The 25187-nt window shown below is 32.3% G+C and overlaps 1 protein-coding gene across 2 annotated transcripts in view; it reads left to right on the top strand.

Moving 5' to 3' along the window:
* The window catches only part of N (neurogenic locus Notch protein), a 135478-nt gene that overhangs the window by 95173 nt on the left and 15118 nt on the right, over nt 1–25187 (top strand). The window contains exons 5-15 of one of the 2 annotated variants that reach the window (XM_090119355.1): nt 5762–5924; nt 15033–15226; nt 15611–15766; nt 16202–16384; nt 21675–21789; nt 22206–22327; nt 22691–22808; nt 22972–23021; nt 23415–23553; nt 24511–24663; nt 24995–25101. In XM_090119355.1, coding sequence (XP_089975481.1) covers nt 5762–5924; nt 15033–15226; nt 15611–15766; nt 16202–16384; nt 21675–21789; nt 22206–22327; nt 22691–22808; nt 22972–23021; nt 23415–23553; nt 24511–24663; nt 24995–25101 — 1500 coding nt within the window. Of the gene's footprint in view, nt 1–5761; nt 5925–15032; nt 15227–15610; nt 15767–16201; nt 16385–21674; nt 21790–22205; nt 22328–22690; nt 22859–22971; nt 23022–23414; nt 23554–24510; nt 24664–24994; nt 25102–25187 lie in introns of both variants that reach the window. The other variant, XM_090119354.1, reaches the window with a different exon arrangement.

Genomic DNA, 25187 nt, shown 5'->3' with positions numbered 1-25187 from the left:
CGGTTTTTTTTAATTGATAGAGTGATTCAAGAGGAAGGTTTTAGTATATAATTTATTAGGTTTTAGACAAAGCGGGCGAAGCCGCGGGCGGTAAGCTAGTACAACATATAGTAGACGATACTTAGTTCTCAGTAGGTACTACAAATGAAATATAAGACATAAACTTAGTGCTTGTAAATTGTAATCCGAACTCTCCCTTCTAATATAGTCTTATCTTAGTTCGATCTAAGGTTTCTCAAATCTGAGCTAAGCCCTAGGTCCTAGTTAAGATTTATTTGTAAGGTGTGTTATGTTTTAAATAAAATCAGATACTAAGCTAAATAAAAGTACCTACGTTTAAATAATAATTTAAAAAAGGTATTTTGAAATGTATATTGAAAATTTTATATGTTTAATAACTAACTGTAATTTAATAAATTCATACTAATACTTATTATAAATGCGAAAGTAACTCTGTCTGTCTGTCTGTTACTCAATCACGCCTAAACTACTGAACCAATTAGCATGCAATTTGGTATGGAGATATTTTGATACCCGAGAAAGGAACTAAAAAAGCCTTTTATTGCGAAATATGTACCACGGGCGAAGCCGGGGCGGACCTCTAGTTTACTATATTTAAATAGTACTACCGTCAAAGCTAAAACATATCACACTAAGCACTCATTTGACCATAAACAATTCGCAAAGAATTATAGACAATAAAGAATACTTTTCACCATTAATAATCAACCATAAACACACCTAGTTACTTAAAGTGTAGCCGCGGGCAAGAGCGAGGCGGAGATATCGACTCTCTCACATATTTTAATGCGTCTAAACTATTTTGCAACAGCCAACATGTCCAAAGATTATAGATACAGTAGTACTTCCTTTTTGTGTTGTAGTGCAAGATTTTTTTGTCAGGAAATACCAGGTTACTCATAATATTATGGAACACAAAATATGTAAATTATATTAATACTAGCGGTCCGCCCCGGCTTCGCTCGTGGTACATATGAAAAATAGATGTTGGCCGATTCTCAGACTTACCCGATATGCACAGAAAATTTCATGAGAATCGGTCCACCCGTTTCGGAGGAGTATGCAGACTAACATTGTGACACGAGAATTTTATATATAAGAAGATTATGATAGTGAATAAGCGTTATTTCAGAAATAACTTATCTGTGGTATGCTTATTTCGAATTTAGGAATATTTAGTTTGGTTAATTACTAAATTGAAATGTATAAACAATTATATAAAAACGGCTCATTTAAAACCAACGACATCTTTCGTGTAATTAAGTTCATAGTTGGTTTGTATTGAAACAAACAAAGAAACATTATATAACTCAAAAACAACTAAGTAAATTCCCATATACAAAAGCAATTAATTAAATAAAATAAAAATCTAGGACGACAATTAGTTTTTTGTCCATCCTAACATTCACACGCTATCCGATACAAAACGTCAAAACGGAATATTGCGTGTCTGTTTTATTATTCTTTGACCCGATGCCCTGGAGCGACCACGACTGAGCTAGATATAGGATATATAGATTGGCTACGTTATAGATGTGTACATTGGTAAATATTCATTTTATACCGCTTTCATAACTCGTTTGGGATGTGATTTATTTAGTTGACTTTGTTTATTAGATTTAAAATACATAGCTAATAATAGATATTATAAATACGAAGGTATGTTCCTTTTCAATACCAATAGACGGCTGTGCCAATTTTGATGAAATTTTGCATGTAATCTTGAAATACTATCTATGTACTTACTTTTACGCAAAACGTGATGGGAAAAAGTAAACAACGGTTAAGTAAAGTGAGATAACGTAGTTCTTGGATTAAGAAGCATATAATATGTTCCAAGAAATCAGGGACAGAATTGACGAAAAAAATTTGCAAATATAATTTTTATATATTATAAGAATTAAGCTAATATAGCATTGTTATCAGAACTTGTCCCGGCTTTGCTCGGATAATAACATTTTAAGTTTTAACATACTCTTACTGTGTTTATTTCGTTATATCTAGATATATTAAATGAAGGTTGTTAAGTTACTTACAGTTATCTTAAAACTAACATAATTAAAAATCTTCACAAGTAAGCGAATATAACTTAACTCGACAAAATAACCTTACAAAATTAGAGGATATAAAATTTATGAAAACGTAAATCACACATTTAAATTATTGTGACTCACAAAAACTAACCATTAAGTTCCCACAATTGAAGTACTTGATAACTTAATTTGTTTCAAGTTAACACTTACACTTAACACTTAGGCGTTGATTAATATGGGAATATAGTTTCTGACCTTATTGTTCGATAATTGATAGTTAAGTTATAACGCGTGTGGAATATATTCTAATAACATCGTGTATTTTTGTATGTATGGTTACCTATATGCTGATCTAGAATTGAATATTTGATTGACGATATTAAATTAATTTTTTTTAAAACCGATTTCTGTTGATAATAATTTTATAGTTAGATACGGTATGTTAAATTTTTTATAATTTTTTTAAATTGCATCAATAAAACATTTAGTTTTAGTCGCATTGTCACCTTTATATTATGTATATTTATGCGGATAATTGCACGCCTCATAAGCGAAGCGTTGAGGTGGGTACTACTGTCACTTCGCGCAAAACATCTGATTTTTCAAACTTAAAATGTCTTTTGTATCATACATTGCACTTGTAAGATAATACATACACACACATATTAAGAAAAAACACTATTTTTAACATTCATGATATTTTTGATGTCATTTTTGTTATTTAAACTAGTTAAAAAACAGTTTAAAAAAGTTCTGTCTTGGACGTCCGTGTGTCTGTATGTGCGGAGGATTTTCTTGTTAACACGATAGCGACCGAAATACTTTACTAATCGAGTCTTTTTTTTTCTCTTACGCTTGAGTATGCTCAGGAATAGAACCCTTTCATTTTTCAGGGTCTGATTCGATGTGGTTTAATTGTTATTAAATAATAAAAAATAATAATTAATAAATAATTATTTAAAAAAAAATATGAGGCGTGCACTTTTGGATTTTCCAAATTATTTAATAATTGATTTCAATTGAAATTCGGACATCTTTGTAAATTGTAATCAAAACTATTCGACATAATTATTATGTTGAAAATATACATTACTACTACCAATAACGTAATAACGTGACTAATAAATGAAATTACCAACATTACGAAAATACTGATAATTTTGGGAAAGCGCGACCTTTGACTTGCCGAAATTATTATTACATTCACACAAACATACATAATAGATACACACACTACGACACATCACACAAAACAATTTCATACAAAAATCGACTCTATTAACATGAATTACGATCTAAATTTGCTCGATTTCTATACATATTAAATTTCGTGATCTTGTCTTCAATTATTATATGTAGTATGAAACAAATAAATGCTGTCAGTGTGGCAATCCTTTTATTATTTAAACGGTTTAGCAATTTCAACAGTCATTTTTATTTTGAGTATATGAAAAATAGGGATGTATCATGTACCATCCTTAAAATGAACATTCGTCAAGACTAGTCTATTTTATTAATAGCTCTACATCTATATGCGAAAAGAAATGACTAAATATGGTAACAAATATTGTATTGATGTGATATTCGAACAATGTTTCGTAAGTATCTTATAAAATAACTAGCTTTCCGCCTGCGGCTTCGCCCGCGTTTTCAAAGAAAAACCCGCATAGTTCCCGTTCCCGTGGGATTTCCGGGATAAAACCTAGCCTATGTTACTCGTGGATAATGTAGCTTTCGAATGGTGAAAGAATTTTTAAAATCGGTCCAGTAGTTTATGAGCCTATTCATTACAATCAAACAAACAAACAAAGTTTTCCTCTTTATAATATTAGTGTAGATAGATTTAGTATAACACTACATAATATTGTACCTATCTACAATTATAATTCTTCAATTTTCCAAATAAGCAATACCAAATGGCCAGTTACATGAATCACTTATAGTTTTATGACAGTCCTATTTACCAAATTAATGCTAACCATATGACGAACATAAAAACAAACCTGCTAAGATAGTTTTAATGAGCCATTTCTCTAAACACATGTTTAATGAATTATTTAAAGGGGACTCAGGGTTGCCACACGCCCAAAGACATAGTGACGTATCTTTGTATGTTATTGTCTATCGAATATGAATACTGACCAGCAAATAGATACAGAACTTTTAGTATGCCCAAGGTATGCTAAAAATAATAAAATAACTAACATGTAATAATTCTGCTACCCTATAATATAAAACGATTATTTTACTTATAATACATCCAAATTGTTTCTTATTATTTAAGTATTTATTTACCTGTCAAAAAATGTAGTAATATCACCCCTTACTCTAGAAAGGATTTTATGAGATAATTTAGACCGTAATATTCTGTGTATAAAAATCGGTTTCAGACTATCTTATAACATTTACCACCTATTGACAGCCCTATTAGCTTGAATCCCAAAATATCTGTGACAGCTTCCGTATATTAATTATTTATCCGACGTGGGAAAGGAGTGTGTCGACACTCTCACCACAGTATGTTAATCGCACATATCACCAAACAAATGTATTGATTTTCTTTTAATTTAAGCAACTTTACCAATTTCCATTTCCATACTCTCAAGTCAGAACAAAAAAAATAATAATGCGTACTTTCCAATGAACATAAATCATCATTAATCTATTAAAAAAAAAACATGTAAATTAAAAACCAGCAAAAAGCTTGTAGTAGAGTCCCTGACACTGCGAACGCTCATGGGCGGCGACAACCTCGCAGAAGGTGAGTCGCCTGCTCTTTTGCTGGATTTGACATAAAAAAAAAAGAATACATTAAAAGAAAGAAACAGGTTCACATCACACTATTATTATAGACAATAAATTATAGGTTTTTTTATATGGATTTTTTTTTATGAAACAACAATAACATAATCTTTTCACGTGACAATTTTTAAACTTGTTCAATCAATATGATAATGTTCTATCTAACCAGATATTTATTTTTAATTCGAATTGTAAGATTTAACATACGAACAAATTTTCCAGTAAGATTATTAATGGATTATTTTATATTAATGAATTATCTTAGTTAACTTTGTAATAGATTGAGGGCCGATTTTTCAATCCTTGGTTAAAATTTAAAATTTATCCGTCCAATAAAGTATTACACGAACATATTAAAATGTCACCTATAAACTATCGACGTATTTTCGCGCTTCTTTTAAAATCATTTTTTTTTAAACAGTCGCTAAAGCTTACCATTCACGTGTTCAAACACACTTTTTCCATTAAGTTTGACATCTGCTCAATTTTGCTTATTCTCAGAGGAATGACGTCACTCGCTGACAGATTTAAAGCATATTTTGCTCTGGATACACATGCGCGTGGGAAAAACTGCTCTGTTGTTTGAATGTTTTCAACACTTAATTAGAACTAACGTACGCTAACTTTTGAAAGTAACGTGAAATAGGGATATTGTTACACATAGTTTTGTTCATAGCCTGTTCTTATGTTGAAAAGTTTGATTAATTTGTGTGAAACTATGTGGATCGGGATTAATTTTCTAACTAAGGTATGACACAAAACTACTGAACAGATTTGAATGCAATTTTTTTCAAAATTTTAATCAACTTTTATTACATAATGCCGTGACATATAGTGATCCTTATGATAGGTACTAATAATTTTGTCTTTAAAAAAATAATCAATTAAAAATATTTTTTTACCAGGATACCGAGGCCAAAACTGCGAGATAGACATCGACGACTGTCCGGGCCACTTGTGCCAAAACGGCGCGACCTGTATTGATGGACTCAACTCGTATACATGCGAGTGTCCCCCGACTTTCACTGGGACGCTGTGTGAAACGGATGTCGATGAATGCGCTTTGAGGTAAGGAGATTTTTTATTATCTGTTAATTGTTATATATAACTTATATATCTATGCATTATAAAAAGCTGGAGAAATTTTAGAAAGAACTTATATTAAGAACTACTGGTTCAAATTGAAGATTTATTATTATTTTAGACAGCCCTTTTATCAATGAATTCTATATTAAGCTACCTATAGGAAATGAAACGAAATGAAACCGCGGAGCACGTCAAGTAACTTATAAGCTTAAATAATTTCTAATGGGGTCAAAATAAATTAAATAAATCTCAACAAATACATTTTGCCTGTACGAACACGAACACAAGTTTACGTAAGAAACAACAACAAGTTTAACATACGCAACGTAAATGTTTCAAAACGTCATACAAAACTCGGTTTAAACTTTAAACCACTGGTTTAAACCCGTTATAAGTCCATTGTTACCGAAACTTTTTGTACACGCCACAAAAACGTACATTAGACCATGTGCCGGGTCAATGCTCTCTTGAGGACTTATTTTGTAATTAACACCCGATATTTCAATAGCAGATGAATGTAATCACTGTTTTATTATTGTGAGTGTGAGAAACGTGAAATGGAGATGTTTCGTTTAGTTGTATCTAGTTAAAAGATCGGTCAAATCTATACTAATATTATAAAGCTGAAGAGTTAGTTTGTTTAAACGCGTTAATCTCGGGAACTGCTGGTCCGATTTGAAAACAACATCATCAACAACATCTCTCGCTTGTAATATTCGTGGCTGCATTCTGTAGAAATTACTATTCCGAACTAGTGGTGAATAATTTATATGTATTATGACGATTGAAGAGCTTAATTATAGTTCGTCACTAGAAAGGGTCGGTTTCACAGCATTCTGATATGTCCTGTTATGTTCAGCTTATCTCTTTTAAAATGACAATGTACGAAAATTAACATCAAAAGTCTTAAATAGTATATCAGGAAAACAGGCCTGGGGCCGCATTATCTCTTATTTCCAGGCAGTTTACGCCCTGAATTGAACTGACTTGCAAATTCATATTATGATCGCAATAACCAGCCATGGTTAATAATGGTATTATATGAAGTCTGGTAATAAGAGGTCATAATACGGCCCCAGTTCTGAAAAAGAAAATACCTAGTTAATCTTCAACATACATAAACAAAAAATGACATAGAAAGGAGGCTGTGCTTTACAACAGCAAATTGCTTTTGACTATGGGAGAGATTAACAAGAAACCTCATGTTTGTAATTCATTACTCATAGCTAAGATTTATTTATTGCTTATGGAGTAAAAAACATATTACCTACATGTTCGCACGGCCATTCATACGTCTGGTATCTTTATTGAGAAAGTGATTTAAATGTACGATTTTTCTTTGCCTGTGTGATGTTGATTTTCACTATAGGAAATCCAAGATTTATTTTTCAAGCATAAACATAAGTATATATTGTAAAAAAATGATGTTAGAAAAATTAAATACTCAAAATAGTATCACCATTTTCTATTGGCAAACACAAAATTTTAATAACAGCAGTACTTATACTTTGTAATCTAAATATCTAACTGTGTTTCATCTCTATTATTCTTATGCTTATAAACTGTAAACAAAAAAAAATGTTGTGTGGTTTTATGAAACCACGGTAAAAGTGAAACTGTTCGAACGGTTCCGAACACTGCTTTGTGTAGCGCATGTCGCGTGTCGGTCACACAGCCGCGATACACGCGACATGCGCTACACAGACCAAAAAGTTTGAGAAGATGTAATAAAAGTTTCACTTTAAAAGACCCATGAAATAAGACTTTTCCCATAATTATTAGTAAACATCGAATTCATTACAACAACATTAGTCCATAAATATCATCTATAACAACCTCAAAACTTGTAAAACGTCGTCATAACATTCATTAATATTATAATCATTAATTAATGCAATAATCTTTCCAATATAATACCATCATTGTATGCCACCTACGACCTCTATGGTAATAACCTTATTGCTTATTAATATTTTCAAAAATTTCCCTCACAGACCACAGGACCTCCGTATTGACTTTTGCGACATTCAAAAATGCGCCCTATATTCAAATATTAAGGTTCAATTTCAGTACTACAGCATTGTCTATTCTTTTAGCCGCCTTGCATCTTCTTTTTTTACACCACCATCTTCCAATACATGTCTAGCAATCGAATTTCATTCTTATATCTATAACCATAGAGTTTAAATATCCTTATTTTGTTATCCAAACAATTCCTTGAAAATCATCTCACCTGTTAATTGATTTTAAACTTTATGCCCGTCATATAGGGTGCTTTTTACGTTGACAAGGTTAGGATAGGATGTCATCCTATACCAAAGCAAGAGATAATGCATGCTCAGTGTCAGGTTTCTATAGTTTTTATATTTTTTATATTCTTGTGGTGTCCATTGAAGTGTGACAGGGAACATTTTGGTAATATTTAGGTGGGATTTTGATTTGGATATCAATTTGAAGTTATTTATATAAGGAAATGAAACTACATAATTTAGTTAGTATAGTTAAAGAAAGATAGTAGTAATCTACTAAGACGATTGCAGCACTCTGTGAAATGTCATTTTACGAATACAACATACCTATCGTAAAATGTAAAATAATTTGGAAAATCCAAAAGTGCACGCCTCATAATTTTTTTTTAATAAATATTTATTAATTATTATTTTTGTTTATTTAATAACAATTAAACCACATCGAATCAGACCCTGAAAAATGAAAGGGTTCTATTCCTGAGCATACTCAAGCGTAAGAGAAAAATATTATAAGATAATTTGGAAAATCCAAAAGTGCACGCCTCATAATTTATAACAATTAAACCACATCGAATCAGACCCTGAAAAATGAAAGGGTTCTATTCCTGAGCATACTCAAGCGTAAGAGAAAAAAAAAGACTCGATTAGTAAAGTATTTCGGTCGCTATCGTGTTAACAAGAAAAAGGATCCGCACATACAGACACACGGACGTCCAAGACAGAACTTTTTTAAACTGTTTTTTAACTAGTTTAAATAACAAAAATGACATCAAAAATATCATGAACGTTAAAAATAGTGTTTTTTCTTAATATGTGTGTGTATGTATTATCTTACAAGTGCAATGTATGATACATAAAGACATTTTAAGTTTGAAAAATCAGATGTTTTGCGCGAAGTGACAGTAGTACCCACCTCAACGCTTCGCTTATGAGGCGTGCAATAAAAAAACTATTTAAATAAGTACCTACCTAGTAAATCTACGCAAATAAGCATTCTAAGTTTTAATTAAAACAACACGCTTTCTTCTTAAGAATTCGTCTCTGTACTATAAATGTACCAAAACTATTATAAACCTCACAGATCCTATCAACCGATCTTCAATAGAGTACATTGAACTATAAACACACTGACATTATTGGAATACCTTCTCTGTTTATTCATGAATCGATACTATTTTATTAATTACAAACGCCAGATAATTATCGTACTAATGGTATGATAAGGGTCCGGTAGCACTTTGAGGGTCATTAGTTTTATATACTTGAGGTTTTCGATGATCGGCTTAAACTTAAAACTTTGTCTCATTGAAATTCGGAAGCTAGAGACGATTCTTGATAAGGTTTTATGGGATCTGTACTGTGTCGTGTATTGAAGATAATAAGAAACTATTTATTTATAGTAATGATTGTGAAAATATGTTTGCTTTTTGAAGTGAAACTTCTTTATCGGGGTTGGAAAAAAATTTAGTGTAACATTTTTTCGTTACGCGTGACATTTTTCCGTTCGCGTGACATTTTTCCGTTACGCGCCATCTTTTTCTTATCCCTACCACGCGTGATTCGACGTATTTCTGTAAAGTTGCATATAGTAAATTATTTTTTGAAAAATAAGGTCATAAAGAAGTTTCACTTCTTACGTGTGTACCTACACTAGTACACGCACACATTTTTTCTCATTAATTTGACTGTTGAAAAAACTTATTTCTTTTTTAAGTATTCAAAGCCATATAAATTTTATAAATGTGAACCTCGTCTGTCTGTTTATCCTTTTCTCTATCTTAGCTAATCTGCTAATATGTATGTTAATTGTAACATATTTAACCCGAAACCACTAAACTTATCCTGATGTATTCAAACCTTGAACCTTCGAGGACGTTTTCAAAATAAAATTAAAACCATAGGAATGTTACTAATTTATATCCGATAAGTGCAAACGAAGCCGCGGTATATAACCAGTATGGATAGCTCCATTACGGCAGATCATTTGTAACTGCCACCGGTAGCGCATCAGTATTCAATTTACTATTATCTATTACGCATTAATCAATTGTAACTCCTTGTTTTTACTAGCCGCTTGTCCCGGCTTTGATCGTATTGCATAGAGACGAAATAAATCTATATATATAAAACTCAAAGGTGACTGTTATAGTGATCTATCAACGCACAGCCCAAACCACTGGACGTATCGAACTGGCTGAAATTTGGCATACAGGTAGATGTTTGGACGTAGGCATCCGCTAAGAAAGGATTTCCCGAAATTCTTGCGGGAACGGGGAAAAACGGGGATGCACGTACAAAGTCGTGGGCGGAAGCTAGTTTTTAATATTTATTGGTCGATTAGTTTTTGAGTTCATGTAACAAAACAAATGGGAAATATTGTAAAAATGTTGACATGTCTGTAAATCATGCCATAGATTATAAAATTATTAAAGTAAGATAGATATTTTATCCCATTAAGCAATAGATAAACAAACATAAACAATTAGACCAAATAAGCAGCAGAGAAATCAAGGAAGGATGGCATTATAATTGAACGTTTTAAACCCAATAAGTAAGTAAGGTTATTACGGCCAAGTAATTTATATCCAGCCGACTACCGACTCTGTTTGCTTAATGATCCCACCGAGAACTTTCCAGATATTTTAATTAATTCAACATACTGTGTTGTTTATTGTGTGAGTTTTAATTACAATTAAATGTAATTGCTTCTCGTGCCACAAAAATTATTTAGGTAACTTCTTTTAACAGTTAAGTAAGTAAGAAAGAACACACAATTTTACGTTTATTGCATTTTATAGATAAAATTATGTTAGCATTTAAAAGCTATACGATAAAAGAAAAAATGTTTATTTAATACCAGGTCATTAAAAGTAAAGCCTGTTTAATTAGCATCCTACGTATAAAAAGTGTGTCAGTTACAATCACCTAAAAACTATAACCTTATGTACCTACTTATTACACTTAAAAATATACCAGCTTACCTTCGCACCTTCAATATTGTTTTCATGAAAATTATCGTTAAAAAGTTGTACTATTCGCGATAGGTAAATAAAAGTAATTACATATATAATTAGCTGTGCCCCACGGTTTTATCCGCATTGCCTCGCTTCTATTGGTCCTAGCGTGATGACAAATAGCATATAGCCTTCCTCGATAAATGAACTAACTAACAGTGAAATAATTATTCAAATCGCACCCGTAGCTCCAGATATTAGCGCGTTCAAACAAACAAACTCTTCAGTTTTATAATATTAGTATAGATTCACAGATAATGAATCTTACCGTTCTTCAGTTGTAAAAGAAGGACTAACAACTTTATTTTGCGTTTTAAAATGTATAACACAAGGAACATCAACATTTGCTCATATCTAAGGCTAAGGTACCGTACAGATCCCTTCAACGGAGTAATGTATGATTGATGATAATAGCTTACTGACGACGTTTCCGTGTTCATTATGACGTGCCCTTTATAATCTTTTTCTAACTATTGTTGAGGAAAAGCTATTGCTATATCATTGGTTGTTTAAATGAAGTGTTTGCAACTAGATGTGTCGCGCAGTTTCAGAGCAAAATCGAGTATTTCTATAGTTCATGCGTTATTCTAATTTCTAATGTACATATCTATATTACTGTTAAGTTTCATGCAAATATGTCGAGGAGAGTTTTGGTGAAAGAGTACCACACATGCGTCTATCCATCCTCAATAAACATTCGTATTTATAATATTATTAATTAATACCCTTATAAGCTTAAATTAAATAATCATAAGCAGACATTTGCGCTCAAAAAATAGCATTTTGCTACTTTTTCGTAACATGAATATGGAATGTCTGTAGTCGGAAATGAGTAATACCACATGCGAAACTATGTTATTGATCTATGATATCGTTAACGTTTTTTGTTATTTATTGTCTTTGATTCGTCGAATACATTTCGGTTTCATTAATAACTACGCACATCTAATTTGTTTAAAGTTGATATCAATAAATTCAATACAATATGCAAAAAAAGCATTTTTCCTTTAATGTTTATATGTGAATAGGTAACCCTAGAATGAGAAAGAAAACTGCAATTAAAAATATATACAAAAGATAGCATGGAGTTTTTATAGAACTAATAAGTACCTACAAAATTAGTGTAGTAATTTAACAGCGAATAATTCCTGTGAGAAAAGCCGCAAAACCTTTATGATAAAACATTAAATTGCATTGATTAATCTAATTAGTAACACAGCAAGCGACGAAATATCAATACATAAAATATCTACAATTTATATACTGTAATGTAATATTTACGAGCGTTAGACCTATTTTGAATATTAAATTGCAAAGATTGGCTTATGTTATGAGTTTCAGCGACTTTAATATTTTAATAAATAACAGGAATAGAATGTTTTCGACTGCTTCTAGCTTTTTTACCAATAACAACGGGTCACCATGAAATTTGACTTTGATTGCAAAGCATTAAATTTCGTAGTTTAGGTCGTAATTAGACGGAATAAAAATATATGGCATGAAAAACTTTGCTTTTGTGCTTAGAAGACTGATTGAAGGAAATTTTTAAAAATCTCGGATTTTAATTTTTGATTGAAAATAAAACTATTGAAATAAAAATGTTTATTATTTTTATTAAGTTTTACTATCAAATTAGCTTACAGATAAGTGGAAAATAACTTAAAAGTGCTCACTTTTACTTTTTCTTTTATTTTCATAGCTACTTTCTCTCAATAAACCCCAAATATAGTCGCCCATCATGTTTTCATTGTATTGGTTCAAAATTCATGATGTCCTGATGGAAACGTTCTCCTTGCTCTTCGGAATAGGCTCCCATATTGTTTTTAAATTTATCCAAATGAGCATGCAGCATATGTACTTTTAATGACATCCTGCAGCCCATGGCCTTAAAATTTGTAATTGGAATTTGCCTTACCTTCCAAACACCTTTTACAATATCTACAAGCAACATGTGGAGCCCATGGCTTATCTTGATTCCGTACAGGACAGTCAAAATATGCTTCATAGGCTTCACAGAGAACGTGAGATGTCTTTAGTTCATATTTCACGTCTCGAACTTTAATAAATTGACCACATATAAAACAAAATGCATCAGCATCGTATTTGCACTTTCGTGACGACATTTTAAGTTATTCTGGGCTTGTAAATAATACCTGATGGTTGTTTATCACTCGGGTGCCATCTAGCGGCACAGTGTAAACGTTAATATCCCACTCTCACCGCGCGGTCTTTTTAAAAATATTAAAATCAATTACCTATAGTTTATGAAAAAAATTAGTATTATTATTATAACTATCACAAAAGCAAACTTTATAACGAAAAAAGGTATTTTCTTTTCGTTTTTGTGCATAACTAACTGGAAAATAATAGTACATATAAACTTTAGGACAAAGAACGAAAATTTTTTTGTCGAGTCGTGTAACTAATGTATAAAGTTGTTCAAAATATAAAAGAGCTTAGTTATTAAAAGAATTGCACATAATATTTAGAAATATTCTGAAAACAATCATGTTAAACCAGAAACTGTACGCAATGCTGTCTAGTATCTAAAATGTATTTTTTCCTAAACTGAAACATCCATTACCAAAGCATATCTATCTATAGTAATATATATTTTTTATTTTTCAAAAAATATCATAAATTTTTAAATATCCTATAAGTAGGTACATAATATTTGACTACCAGATAAGGAATAAACTGAATCTTCACTTTGCAAATATCGTCGTAAAAACTAAGAAAATCGCTTCATCCGATCCCATAACTTCTTAAGCTTTTATTAAAGGGAAAAGTCACATTTGATTTACAGCCCCGTTCGCGTTGTTACATATTTATTGTAGTTCCTGAGAGCGGTGTGGTCAGGCGTAAATCATTTATGTTTTGGTTTCCTTTAGACTAATGCTTGTTTCTGTCATCGGGGATTGGACTAAGACTGATGTAATTAATGGATGCTCAAACTCAAACATTTATTTATTCAATTAGACTTCTTCTAGAAGCACTTGAATCGTTAACTTATAACATATTTTTTACATTTACCACCGATTCGGAAAGCAGTATAGCTTATAGTATAAGCTAATACATTGTTTATAATATAGTGTAACAATCGTTAAATAACGTAATATTAGACTTATTTATTTATTTATTTTATTTAAAAACTCAACAAACACCAAAAAATTTGGGGAAATGTGAAATTTTTGACTAACCTTTTCCACTTGGATCGTAATTTGCAAATAAGCAAAGAAACAAGAAATGCGAAGAGCGTCCTTGTCGGCGTCTCTTTACCTCACCGTACCACTTTTTTACCGCAATTATAATTTATTTTAATAACCATAAAGCGCTTTGTACGATTAAAATACATCTTCATAATTAAACTTAAATTGGAAGTAACATGGTTTCTTAAACGATATAACATTCGTTCCGCGTTAAATACATCCATATTCATTATTTTTTAAGAAAATATTACTATTTTAATATAAAAATATGATAATCATTCGCAAAGTTGACCGAAACTTCTTTTATCACGTGAAACTGTTTAAGCTTTATGGTTTGACTTTAAGAAAAATCTGTACTACTAGTAAAGTATATTATGTTATCTGTGCCCATACTAAATTCTTCAAAATCAATGTACCAGTATACATGAAAAACACAGAGCAGACCTACTACATAAGTATTTGTATATCAATAGTTATGCAGTGCGGATAAATTCCTCCAACCTAATGAATACAGCCTTATTTCTCCAGCTCTTATTCCTGGCCTATTATGCCAAAATATCGTTAACACGTACAATAGTATTTCATTGCCTTTATTCTAACTAGCCCCATTTTCCCCAGACCTCTAGTATGCCAGAACGGTGCCACCTGCACCAACACCGTTGGCGGCTTCTCCTGCATCTGTGTGAACGGGTGGACCGGACCTGAGTGTTCTGTGAACATCGACGACTGCGCAGGCGCCGCTTGCTTCAATGGTGCGACGTGTATTGATCGAGTTGGTGCGTTCTACTGCAAGTGTACTCCGGGGAAGACGGGTAAGATTGCCTTTTACATTAACGCAGTTTAAATATGATTGATTTGATAAGAAGGACATATAGATATTGGAAGTAGATTGTAAGTGCAAGATTTCAAAAAATTATTGCGAGAATTTAATTTTGGATATCTGGTAAATAGTAACTGGAAAAGTAAACGCAAATAATACTTTATAAATAGGTATTCATCAGACCAGACCATTTTACGGTTCGAAATTTATGAGAATCTTGTATAGAATAACTTTGAAATATTCACAGACTCGTGATATGCTCCACTTTTGCACACTATAAAATTTCCTATAAGGGACATAATCAGCAAGCGGTAATATGGACCCTATGTCCCTATACCTTATTGTTCCTGTGACTTAACCCTTAACCCTTTCCTAGGCCTCCTGTGCCACCTGGACGACGCGTGCACGTCGAACCCGTGCCACGCGGACGCGATCTGCGACACCAGCCCCATTAACGGCTCCTACACTTGCTCCTGCGCATCTGGGTATAAGGGCCTCGACTGCTCGGAGGATATCGATGAGTGTGAACAAGGTAATATGCTTTGGAGCGTTAGAGAAGCTCATCTTTTAAGTATATTTTTAATTGAAGGCTTCTATTTAATAATGTAAAATCTTTGTTTGTTTTATAAATATTAATAACTAGTGTAATATTATTTATTCGTTTAAATATTAATCTTTTTGCTGTTTAATGCTATCGTTTTCTTTATTTTCGTGTTTTATTACGTTAAAAATGTAACGATAGCATTTTTTCATTTTTAAAGTTCTATTCCTATTGAACAATCGGTTAATATTTAAACAGTTTTCTTTGTCCTTTCTCTTAGCCCAATGTATTATATTACGTAAAATGTCGAAAATACGAGCACACATGCAATTTATCAGTTTTTCCTTTTTATTTTTCTTACATTGTGCATTTTAGGACTGGTTTCTGGGCTTTCCTAACTCTAACTATGACTTGTTCTACCCCCAGGATCTCCTTGCGAGCACGACGGCATGTGCGTGAACACGCCCGGCTCCTTCGCTTGCAACTGTTCCGTGGGTTTCACCGGACCCCGTTGTGAGACCAACGTCAACGAGTGTGAAAGCCATCCGTGTAGGAATGAAGGATCTTGTTTGGATGATCCGGGGACGTTTAGATGCGTGTGTATGCCTGGTAAGTGATAATTCTTAATTAGTAATCTTCATATTTATTTTTGTGCCTTTTAATACTGTTTTGGACATGGCATCTTCTCATGTATATGTACGCCTGGTAAGTAAGTGTGGCTGAAGTGTGTGTTGTGACATTAAAAGGTGTCCGGATATGATCTTAAAAATCGTTATAACAGACAGAAACCAGGATTGTGTTTAGGATGTCTACTGAATATATATATATATTAAAATTGTACTTGTATTTAAAAAAACGCAAAAGCGCTTCGGAAATTTTTATGTTCATGTAATATAAATTAATTTAATAGGCACTGTACATGTATTTTTATATTGAAATTGATAAGCATATCAATTACAATTTTAAGTGTCAAGCCAAATTTGGGAATCGTGATTAAGTGAATGTGTATGCCATTTTGACCCAGTATACCCAATAATAGTCATCTCACAAGAGTATAGAACAAAATAATAATAACATAATATAACTTTATGTACCTTTGTCATTATAAAACATAGGTACATAAAGTTAAAGTTAAAGTGTCATTATAAAAACAACAAAATGAAAAACTAAAAATTTTCATCTAAAAACTATTTTAAATCTAGTCTATAGTTTTGTTTTTTAATCTCTCTTTAAGTTTCATTAGAGCTCATACAAACTTGAAAGACAAAAAAAAAATCTAGGTATGGTTTGAGCACCCAGTTAATAAATATCCTAGTCAAAATACAAACTTCGTAGTCGAAAAACAAACAACATAGTCGAAATACAAACACCATAGTCGTGTTATGCAAAAAGCATATTCCAAGTCGATGGTGTAACGGTATGGACCCCCCTTCGCGAAGTTACAATTTGCTTCACAGTTGACAGCTATCTTTGAAGATTATCATTAGCTAGGCGGATGTATGGCTGCCACAACGAAATTTTATTAGTTCTTTATTTATTGACCTTGGGCTACGTTGTCCCTTTTTATCACTGAATCGATATTTTCGTAAAAAGCTCTGGAATTTAAATTTTAACTTAATTATTTGGAACAAAATTACAAAAAATTGTATTATATAGTTTTAAGTCAAATTCTTATTTTATTGTATTATGAACGATAAAAAAACCTGTCTCACAATAAAATCTATTTTCAGACTTAGATCTTTATCTTTGTATGCAGATATGTAATCTGGGAAAACAAAAAGTTTTTAGTATTTTCCTTGATTCTATAAAATCAGAAATATTTTTTTTTTGTTTTTATGTAACACTGGGAAGTAATACATCATACAAATATTTATAGAACATTCTAGAAGCAGCCCTATTAGAGTTAGTTCCCATGGCGATGAGAGAGTTTTGCGCATTGTCTCGACGCGGAAACTAACGTTTTTTATCACACACATCACTCTTATACCCTTGAAATAGAGTCCATTTTCATCTAACACACGTCATGTACGTAATTTGATAATTAACATGTATATTAACCTGACTTGGTTTTCAATTCGACCGCAAAATTTGCATTTCCTTCCCGTGTTTATTGGTTTTAAGAGAAAGCTCGTTTAATGTAAATAAATAACGAGGTTGATATTTATCTGGGTACAGATAATAATAATTAATGTTGATTACACATGACCTAGATTTTGCGTTTAAAAATAGCAGCTGCGTGGGTTTGCAAAACTCAAAGTATTGTATCAAAAAGTTTATTAAAAATTGTTTGTTTTTATTTTTATTAAACGGGTTCTACAAGAAGACCCCGTGGAATAACTGCGTAAATATAGCTTATTTTTTCACCTAAATGTCCAGTAAAAATAAAAATAAATATCGATCAAAAAGATAACCATCCGAATTGAATTTTAAGTCCCATTACAGTCATATAAATACCTACAGTTCCTTACTTATCTCGAATATAGTCAAAATTCAACGCATCATCGCTATCAAATTAGAAACTAAACGATTATCATACAAATTCGTTCCTAATGCAAAGGAATGCATGACAAAAATCCCATTCGAACGCGTTCGGTCCCACATATTCAATAACCTGCGTTGTCAAGCACAAAGACATGTCAACGACGCAATGATGCGGACGGAACCACTCATTGGAACTAAATTATGCTATAACCCAATCAATTCTAAACGACAACAAAGCACACGCATCGCATGATACCACAGTACCTCTCAACTCGGCAGGGTTACATCCGAGTTCAAGTACGGCATTATACTGATAAATTAAGAAGCCCCTTGAGCTGTCGCAGCAGGAACAGACTTGTGTGCATTCAATACGGTCGTATGTCACATCTCACGCACGAGTGCTTTCAGACCCGTCTGGCAAGTGCGCTAATAAGGGCAAAGTTAGTTCGGTATGACGACATTATAATTTCTTATGGAATAACACGTCCCGGGACTTTGCACTCGCTTTTTGCAAGGCGCGACCGTTAGTCATTTTGAAAATATGGTACATAATATGTTTGTTATTTTATAGAAAGAAGTAAACTAATGGTCGGTTTAAATGTGTTTTCAACTGAATCAATTAGCATTTGCATGCACAGATAAAATAAAATTTTTTAAAGAAAAATGTTCAACAAAATATTACCACAGAATACAAATCCTATTACTGAAAGTTACATGATTATTTCTAAAAACTTATTTCATTTGTTCCCGCTCAAAATTTCTAATAGACATAGAACCCTTATTACATAATTTTATCTATAACCCAAATAAACATTTATAAACAAATGTTAAATGTTCAAACATTGTACAAATAATATCATAGATCCTGATACAGAATGCACCGGACATTCCTATTGGGCCTGCGAGCCGAAATCGTGACAAATACTGCCGGTACAAGGTATAAGCGACAATAGTCATTTAGTCTAATAATGTAATAAGTAATAATTCTGCCGAATATGCTACCTATATGCACTATAAATATTTGTCTATTAAAAAACGCTTCTGACACGTGTGCTCGGCACATACGCTCTGAGCACAAGTGTCAGAAGTGAAACTTCTTTGGCAAGATTGAAAGTTACCAAAATCGTCGCTTTACTCCATGACGTGACGGTATTGCCATGACGTGACTTTAAAATTTTACTCTCGACGCGCCTCAAGAAGTCACTTCAACAATTCATAAAGGAACAAGTTTCAAAGAAAGCTGACTGCATGACTATATCTGAGAGGACAAATAATTTTTATAAAACCGTACAGAATGAGTAAAACATGCCTCTGCAAAGAAAATTCCATAAATTTATCAAACTTTAATTCCTACTAAGATTTAAGTAAGTTTAATCGTATTTGGCGTATTTGCATATTAATGTCTTCAATTCGGATGAATCAAAAACACCACAGTATACTTCACTATTGACACAGTTAAAAAAACCAGTCCCAAGTAACAACCGTTGCATAAATCAAACCTTTTAATTACCAAATACTATATCATAAATACCAAACAATATGTGTTTTATATAACTGTACCATGGACCAGGGCGTGGCCTACAGTTCCATAGATAAACACGGTTAGGATTGTTTGCGTAATGTTCTACTGAGAAAATAATTTATACTATTGCCATTTGAACTGTAACTTGTAAGCTATAGGTCAGCGTAGTGCCGACAATGGTGATATCGATTGGTTAAAATAAAAGGCGTGTAAGAGAATTGAACATAGCTAGAATTAAATAGATCAAGATGTGTATAAAAATATGTTACTAAATAGAGTTTCTTCTTCTATTATGAAATGAGAAACTCTGACGATATTCAATGAGCAGTCAATCATATTATAGAGCATATTAATCTGATAATTAATTTCATATTTTAGAAATCAATACAAAATGTCTGTGACATTTGTATCCTGTTGTTATATACCACTCTCTTACGCTCTTAATACGCTCTACAAAAAAGGTAACTAGCCACCACTCTAAACTATAAATTTGCAAAGTTATTCAATACAAAATAAAATTCAAATTGGAAATATCATTTCGCAACATATCAATCTAAAGAATACAACCACAAGTACGTAATAGTTTTAAATTTTATGTATTTTTTCTGTGACAATCGATGAGCAATAGCTCAAGGTATGCGAATACTTGCTATAAAATATTATTGCACAAAATCCAACGATCTATTTTTATACTTATTGACAGTATATAAGATCGATTGTCGGAAGCTGCGTGATCTTGTATGACAACGTTCCTTTTTTGGTAAGGTAGTGATTTCAGTAGAAAATACCAATAGCCCAGATTGCATCCCATTTTGAACGTTAAATCGATGTGGTAAAGATAATTTTGCATTGTCAAAGATATGGGAACTAAATAAGGGTGTAATTGAATACGGGTACGAGCCAGGTGTTCTATGACAGGAGTCGATCAATGTAATGTGAACTCTGAATTTATTGGGTTTAGGTTGACAATTCCCTTTTTCAGCGTGATGTATGTTGCTTAAGATGTTTTACAAGAGGTTTTAAATATTTATACGGTTACTACAATATTGTGAAGATAAAGGTTATTTTTATGGGCTTTGAATGTGTTTTTTTGATTCCATATGCTACATTGCAAACAGATTATAAATTGTCAAAAATGCGTCTCTATTATGTGGTTACAGAAGTGATTTTGAAAAGTTGATAAATATAAGATATGTCTCGAATATTTATTTAATATTTTTTCTACTTCCACTTTTACTTACTTTTTAACTTTGAACGAGTACCTATGTTTCTTTGCACATTATTGTTGTATCATTGTATTTCCGAACTAATTGTTACCTATCTATTACACTATTAGTACGTAATAAATTTAATAAACGCCCAATTCTATATATATTTAAAGGCGTTGTCGACAGAACCGTTACAATGATCATTAATTCAAATGCGGGACACTCTAATTACTTATTTAACAGTAGTATTGCGTTCATTTTATATCTTATTTTATGTGCCCCATTTCACTTTAACATCACTTGTTATAAAGGGCTTATAAATTTGAATGTGAAATTAAACCTTTATTACCATTTTGTTTCATATAACATTTTACTTGTTGATTTATGGTTTATTTTCTTTTAACGCGAAATTTTCGATTGTATTGCTTTACAGGCCAGTAAAGATTAAATGATATTATATTTAATACTTCGATCACATAATTTGATGATCCTTTTATTATCAGACTGAGCCCAGAAGATTATTATTTAAGTAATGAGAAAGCATCATTTTTATTGATATACATATCTTGTATCCCGGCTATTCAAGCGTGGTTTTAAACAAAATTGTTACATCAAGGCTGTCGCTGAAACTTCTATATTTAAGGCCATCAATTTGTATTTTTTATCTTATAAATGTATTAATTTTCAGGTTTTACGGGAACTCAGTGTGAGGTTGAAATAGACGAATGTGCGAACAACCCGTGCCTGAATGGTGGTGTCTGCCATGACATGATCAACGCGTTTAGATGTACCTGTGTTATAGGGTAAGTTAAATAGTATAATTATTTGAACAGACTTGTAAGAATAGGTAAAGATAAAAAGTAATAGATAATCATTTGTTAGAATTTTTGTATTGAAAGATTTAGGATAGAAGATGGAAAATAAGTAAAACATTATTTAAAAAAACAAAAGGTAAATTATCTATTTACTATTTATTTACTAGAGAGGTTACTCGGAGATTACTCTCATTTAAATATTTTGATGTTTTAAACATAGTCTTGGATTTACAGATACTATAAGTACTTACTAGTAAAGTACTTATAGTCATGACATGGTCTTGAGTCTTGACTATAAATGCAAATTTTAAGTCTTAAATACAGAAACTTTCCTATTTTCATCTACACTACTTGAAATCAACCTTATCACCCTAGCAATAAAATCCTAATGAAATCCTTTCCAGCTTCACGGGCGCTAGATGTCAAGTGAACATAGACGATTGTGCCTCTAGTCCGTGCCGGAATGGGGGCACGTGCCATGACTCCATCGCTGGGTACACTTGTGAATGCCCGCCTGGGTATACAGGTAAGAGTTAGATTAGTAATTTAAAAAAGTGTAGTATAGTTCGTTTTTGAAATCTGTCTAAAATGTCTACCTAGTGCTCTACCAAAACATGGTTTCATAAACCTATCGAGCTAGAGAAAAAGCTTTCCTTTTGTGCTAAATATTGCATTTTAATTCTCTCTATATTACCAATAGTTTTCAAGTTGACTTGCAATAATAGTATGTCTATATACCATACTTCAGAATAACATAAAATATCTGTCTTATGTCTGATTAATCGCCGAAATATCTAAGCTAATACTTAAGGGAAATCAGTTGCAAATAGTTCTTCCTACTAGCGTTATAACGTCATTATAACAATATCTCCTTTATTTATCTCTCTAGGCATGTCCTGCGAAACCAACATCAACGACTGTCTCTCTGCCCCTTGCCACCGGGGTGAATGCATTGATGGTGACAACAGTTTTACTTGCAACTGTCACCCGGGATATACTGGCCGTGTTTGTCAAACGCAGATTAATGAGTGCGAGTCCAATCCTTGTCAGTTTGGAGGTAAGACCCTATTTCGATATAAATAAGGTTAATTTTGGTTTGATTAGGTAGAAGGTTCGAGAACATTCTAGATGGTTCGAGTGCAACTGTCATCCGGAATACACTGGCCGTGTGTGTCAAACGCAGATTAACGAGTGCGAGTCAAACCCTTGTCAGTTTGGAGGTAAGACCTTATAAACATCTAGATATAGTTCATTTTGACTTGCTCCGTCTTCTGTTGCGTCGTCTTATGCTACGAGCAGAAATCACCTTGCCTGTTAGGAGTTAGGAACATGAGAGTCATCCATAAAAATCACATTTTACTTTCTGCCACCTATCAATGCGTTGGATGGCCGATGGTCTGTAAACTTTTAAATGCTCCCAATACTTACGGGGGCAAGAAAAGAACGTGCAACTGCAATCACGGACGGTATTCCTCACCACTAAGGCCATTTTACTTTGCCCCATTTGGTAATTGGCACTTCCAGAAACGAAAGAGATAATAGCCATCAAAACTATTTGTAAACATAAAAAATACACAATAAACAGTGATAATATTCAAGTTTTTTTTGTCTAGGTCACTGTGAAGACCTAATAGACGGCTACCAATGCCGCTGCAAGCCTGGTACATCAGGTCGGAACTGCGAGATCAACGTCAACGAATGTTACTCCAACCCTTGTAGGAACGGCGCCACTTGCATTGACGGGATAAATAGGTTCGTATGCTGTGGGAATAGAGCTTATTTTGCTGTAACGGTTGCTTTGGGATCACTATTTGATTAATAATTATTATGGGAGAGTAAATTGAGCTGATGAGTTGTCATTCTAAAATATACCTTAAGGGCTATAACATTGATACCAAATTTCATGCCTGATATTATGATGCATTATAATATCTGTATAAAATGCACAATTGCATGTTTGCAATTAGAGGCTCAGTGGTATCGTACTAATATTAATTTTAAATGTTACTAGATGACTTACTTTAAGTCGGTTTTCAAAAGAAACTATAACATAAGTTGTTATTTTTGTTCATCTACCTCCATTCGACCATTTTAAATATCATTTTCACTAGCTTTTATTAACAGGGGCTTTCATTAGTGCATATTTATTTAATAAATACAATAATAAATTCATTTCTAATGCTTACTTTTTCTTTCACATGCAGCAACAATTATTTTGAGTAAGTTCATTTCTTATTACACCGCATGGCCTGATTTAATGCTCATGTATCACCGCTTTTACTTACAAAATAACATTCTTTATTGCATCATTCAAAAATAATAATTCTGCATTTTTATGAACATATTAATCAATATTGTCTAAGGTTTGGCTGATAATTCTTTATAAGTGGCTTATTTCAATCTCTTTTACATTCTTTCAAAAGTGAAAAATTCTGGATGGTTCTGAGTTATTGTCAAAAGTCATATTTTATGCGGTATAAAATCTTACCATGTATTCGGAAACATTATGTATAAATCATTACATATTTACTTGTATTGGTATCCGTTCTAAAAAGTCTAAACAAAATTATTCCAACATTCTTTATGGCTACATTTATACACCATTAGAACGAAAACAACCAAATTATTATTAAAGAACCTTTACCCGGCTTCACCCCGAAAATTCTAAATTCCGCAAACAAAATACTATGTATATCAAAACCTCCACAGGTATACATGCGAATGTATCCCGGGTTTCACTGGGCAACACTGCGAGACGAACATCAACGAATGTTTGTCGAACCCTTGCGCGAATGGCGGCAAATGTATCGATCGGATAAATGGATTCCGCTGCGAGTGCCCTAGAGGATATTATGATGCAAGGTACGGAAAGTCAAACATTTATTTGTTCAATAAGACTTTTCAATGGCCATAACATAAATTATCATTTTTTTTGAGGTGTCATTCTGGAAAAGTTAGTGCTCAAAACTGTTTTTAAGATTCGTTAAAAATACCTAATTATACCAAGTATGAAAATAATTTATACCAAGTAAGGTCTCGGATAGTGTGTTAAAAAGAAAATATAAAGGCTGTACAGCATTTCACAATTTCCTCTTGAAAAGTTATTATCGATTTGTGAAACAAAACAAAATGTTTGCCTTTTGCATTATTTTACTTACTTAATCATTTATTTATTAACAAAATTTTTCTACAGATGCCTATCAGACGTGAACGAATGTGCTTCCAACCCTTGCATCAACGGTGGTACCTGTGAGGATGGTGTCAATCAGTTCATTTGTCATTGCTTACCGGGATATGGAGGTAAGAATTCATAATTTTTGATAGTTCTTTGAAAAAATCCTTATAAGGAGTATGTACCATTATTTAGATATTTAAAATGATCGTCT

This window comes from Colias eurytheme, chromosome 3 (genome assembly GCF_061535395.1).
Source record: "Colias eurytheme isolate Ceu_HAF_F1 chromosome 3, ilColEury1 Martin Lab GWU primary, whole genome shotgun sequence".
NCBI lineage: Eukaryota > Metazoa > Arthropoda > Insecta > Lepidoptera > Pieridae > Colias > Colias eurytheme.
This window is presented reverse-complemented; position numbering and strand designations above follow the sequence as displayed.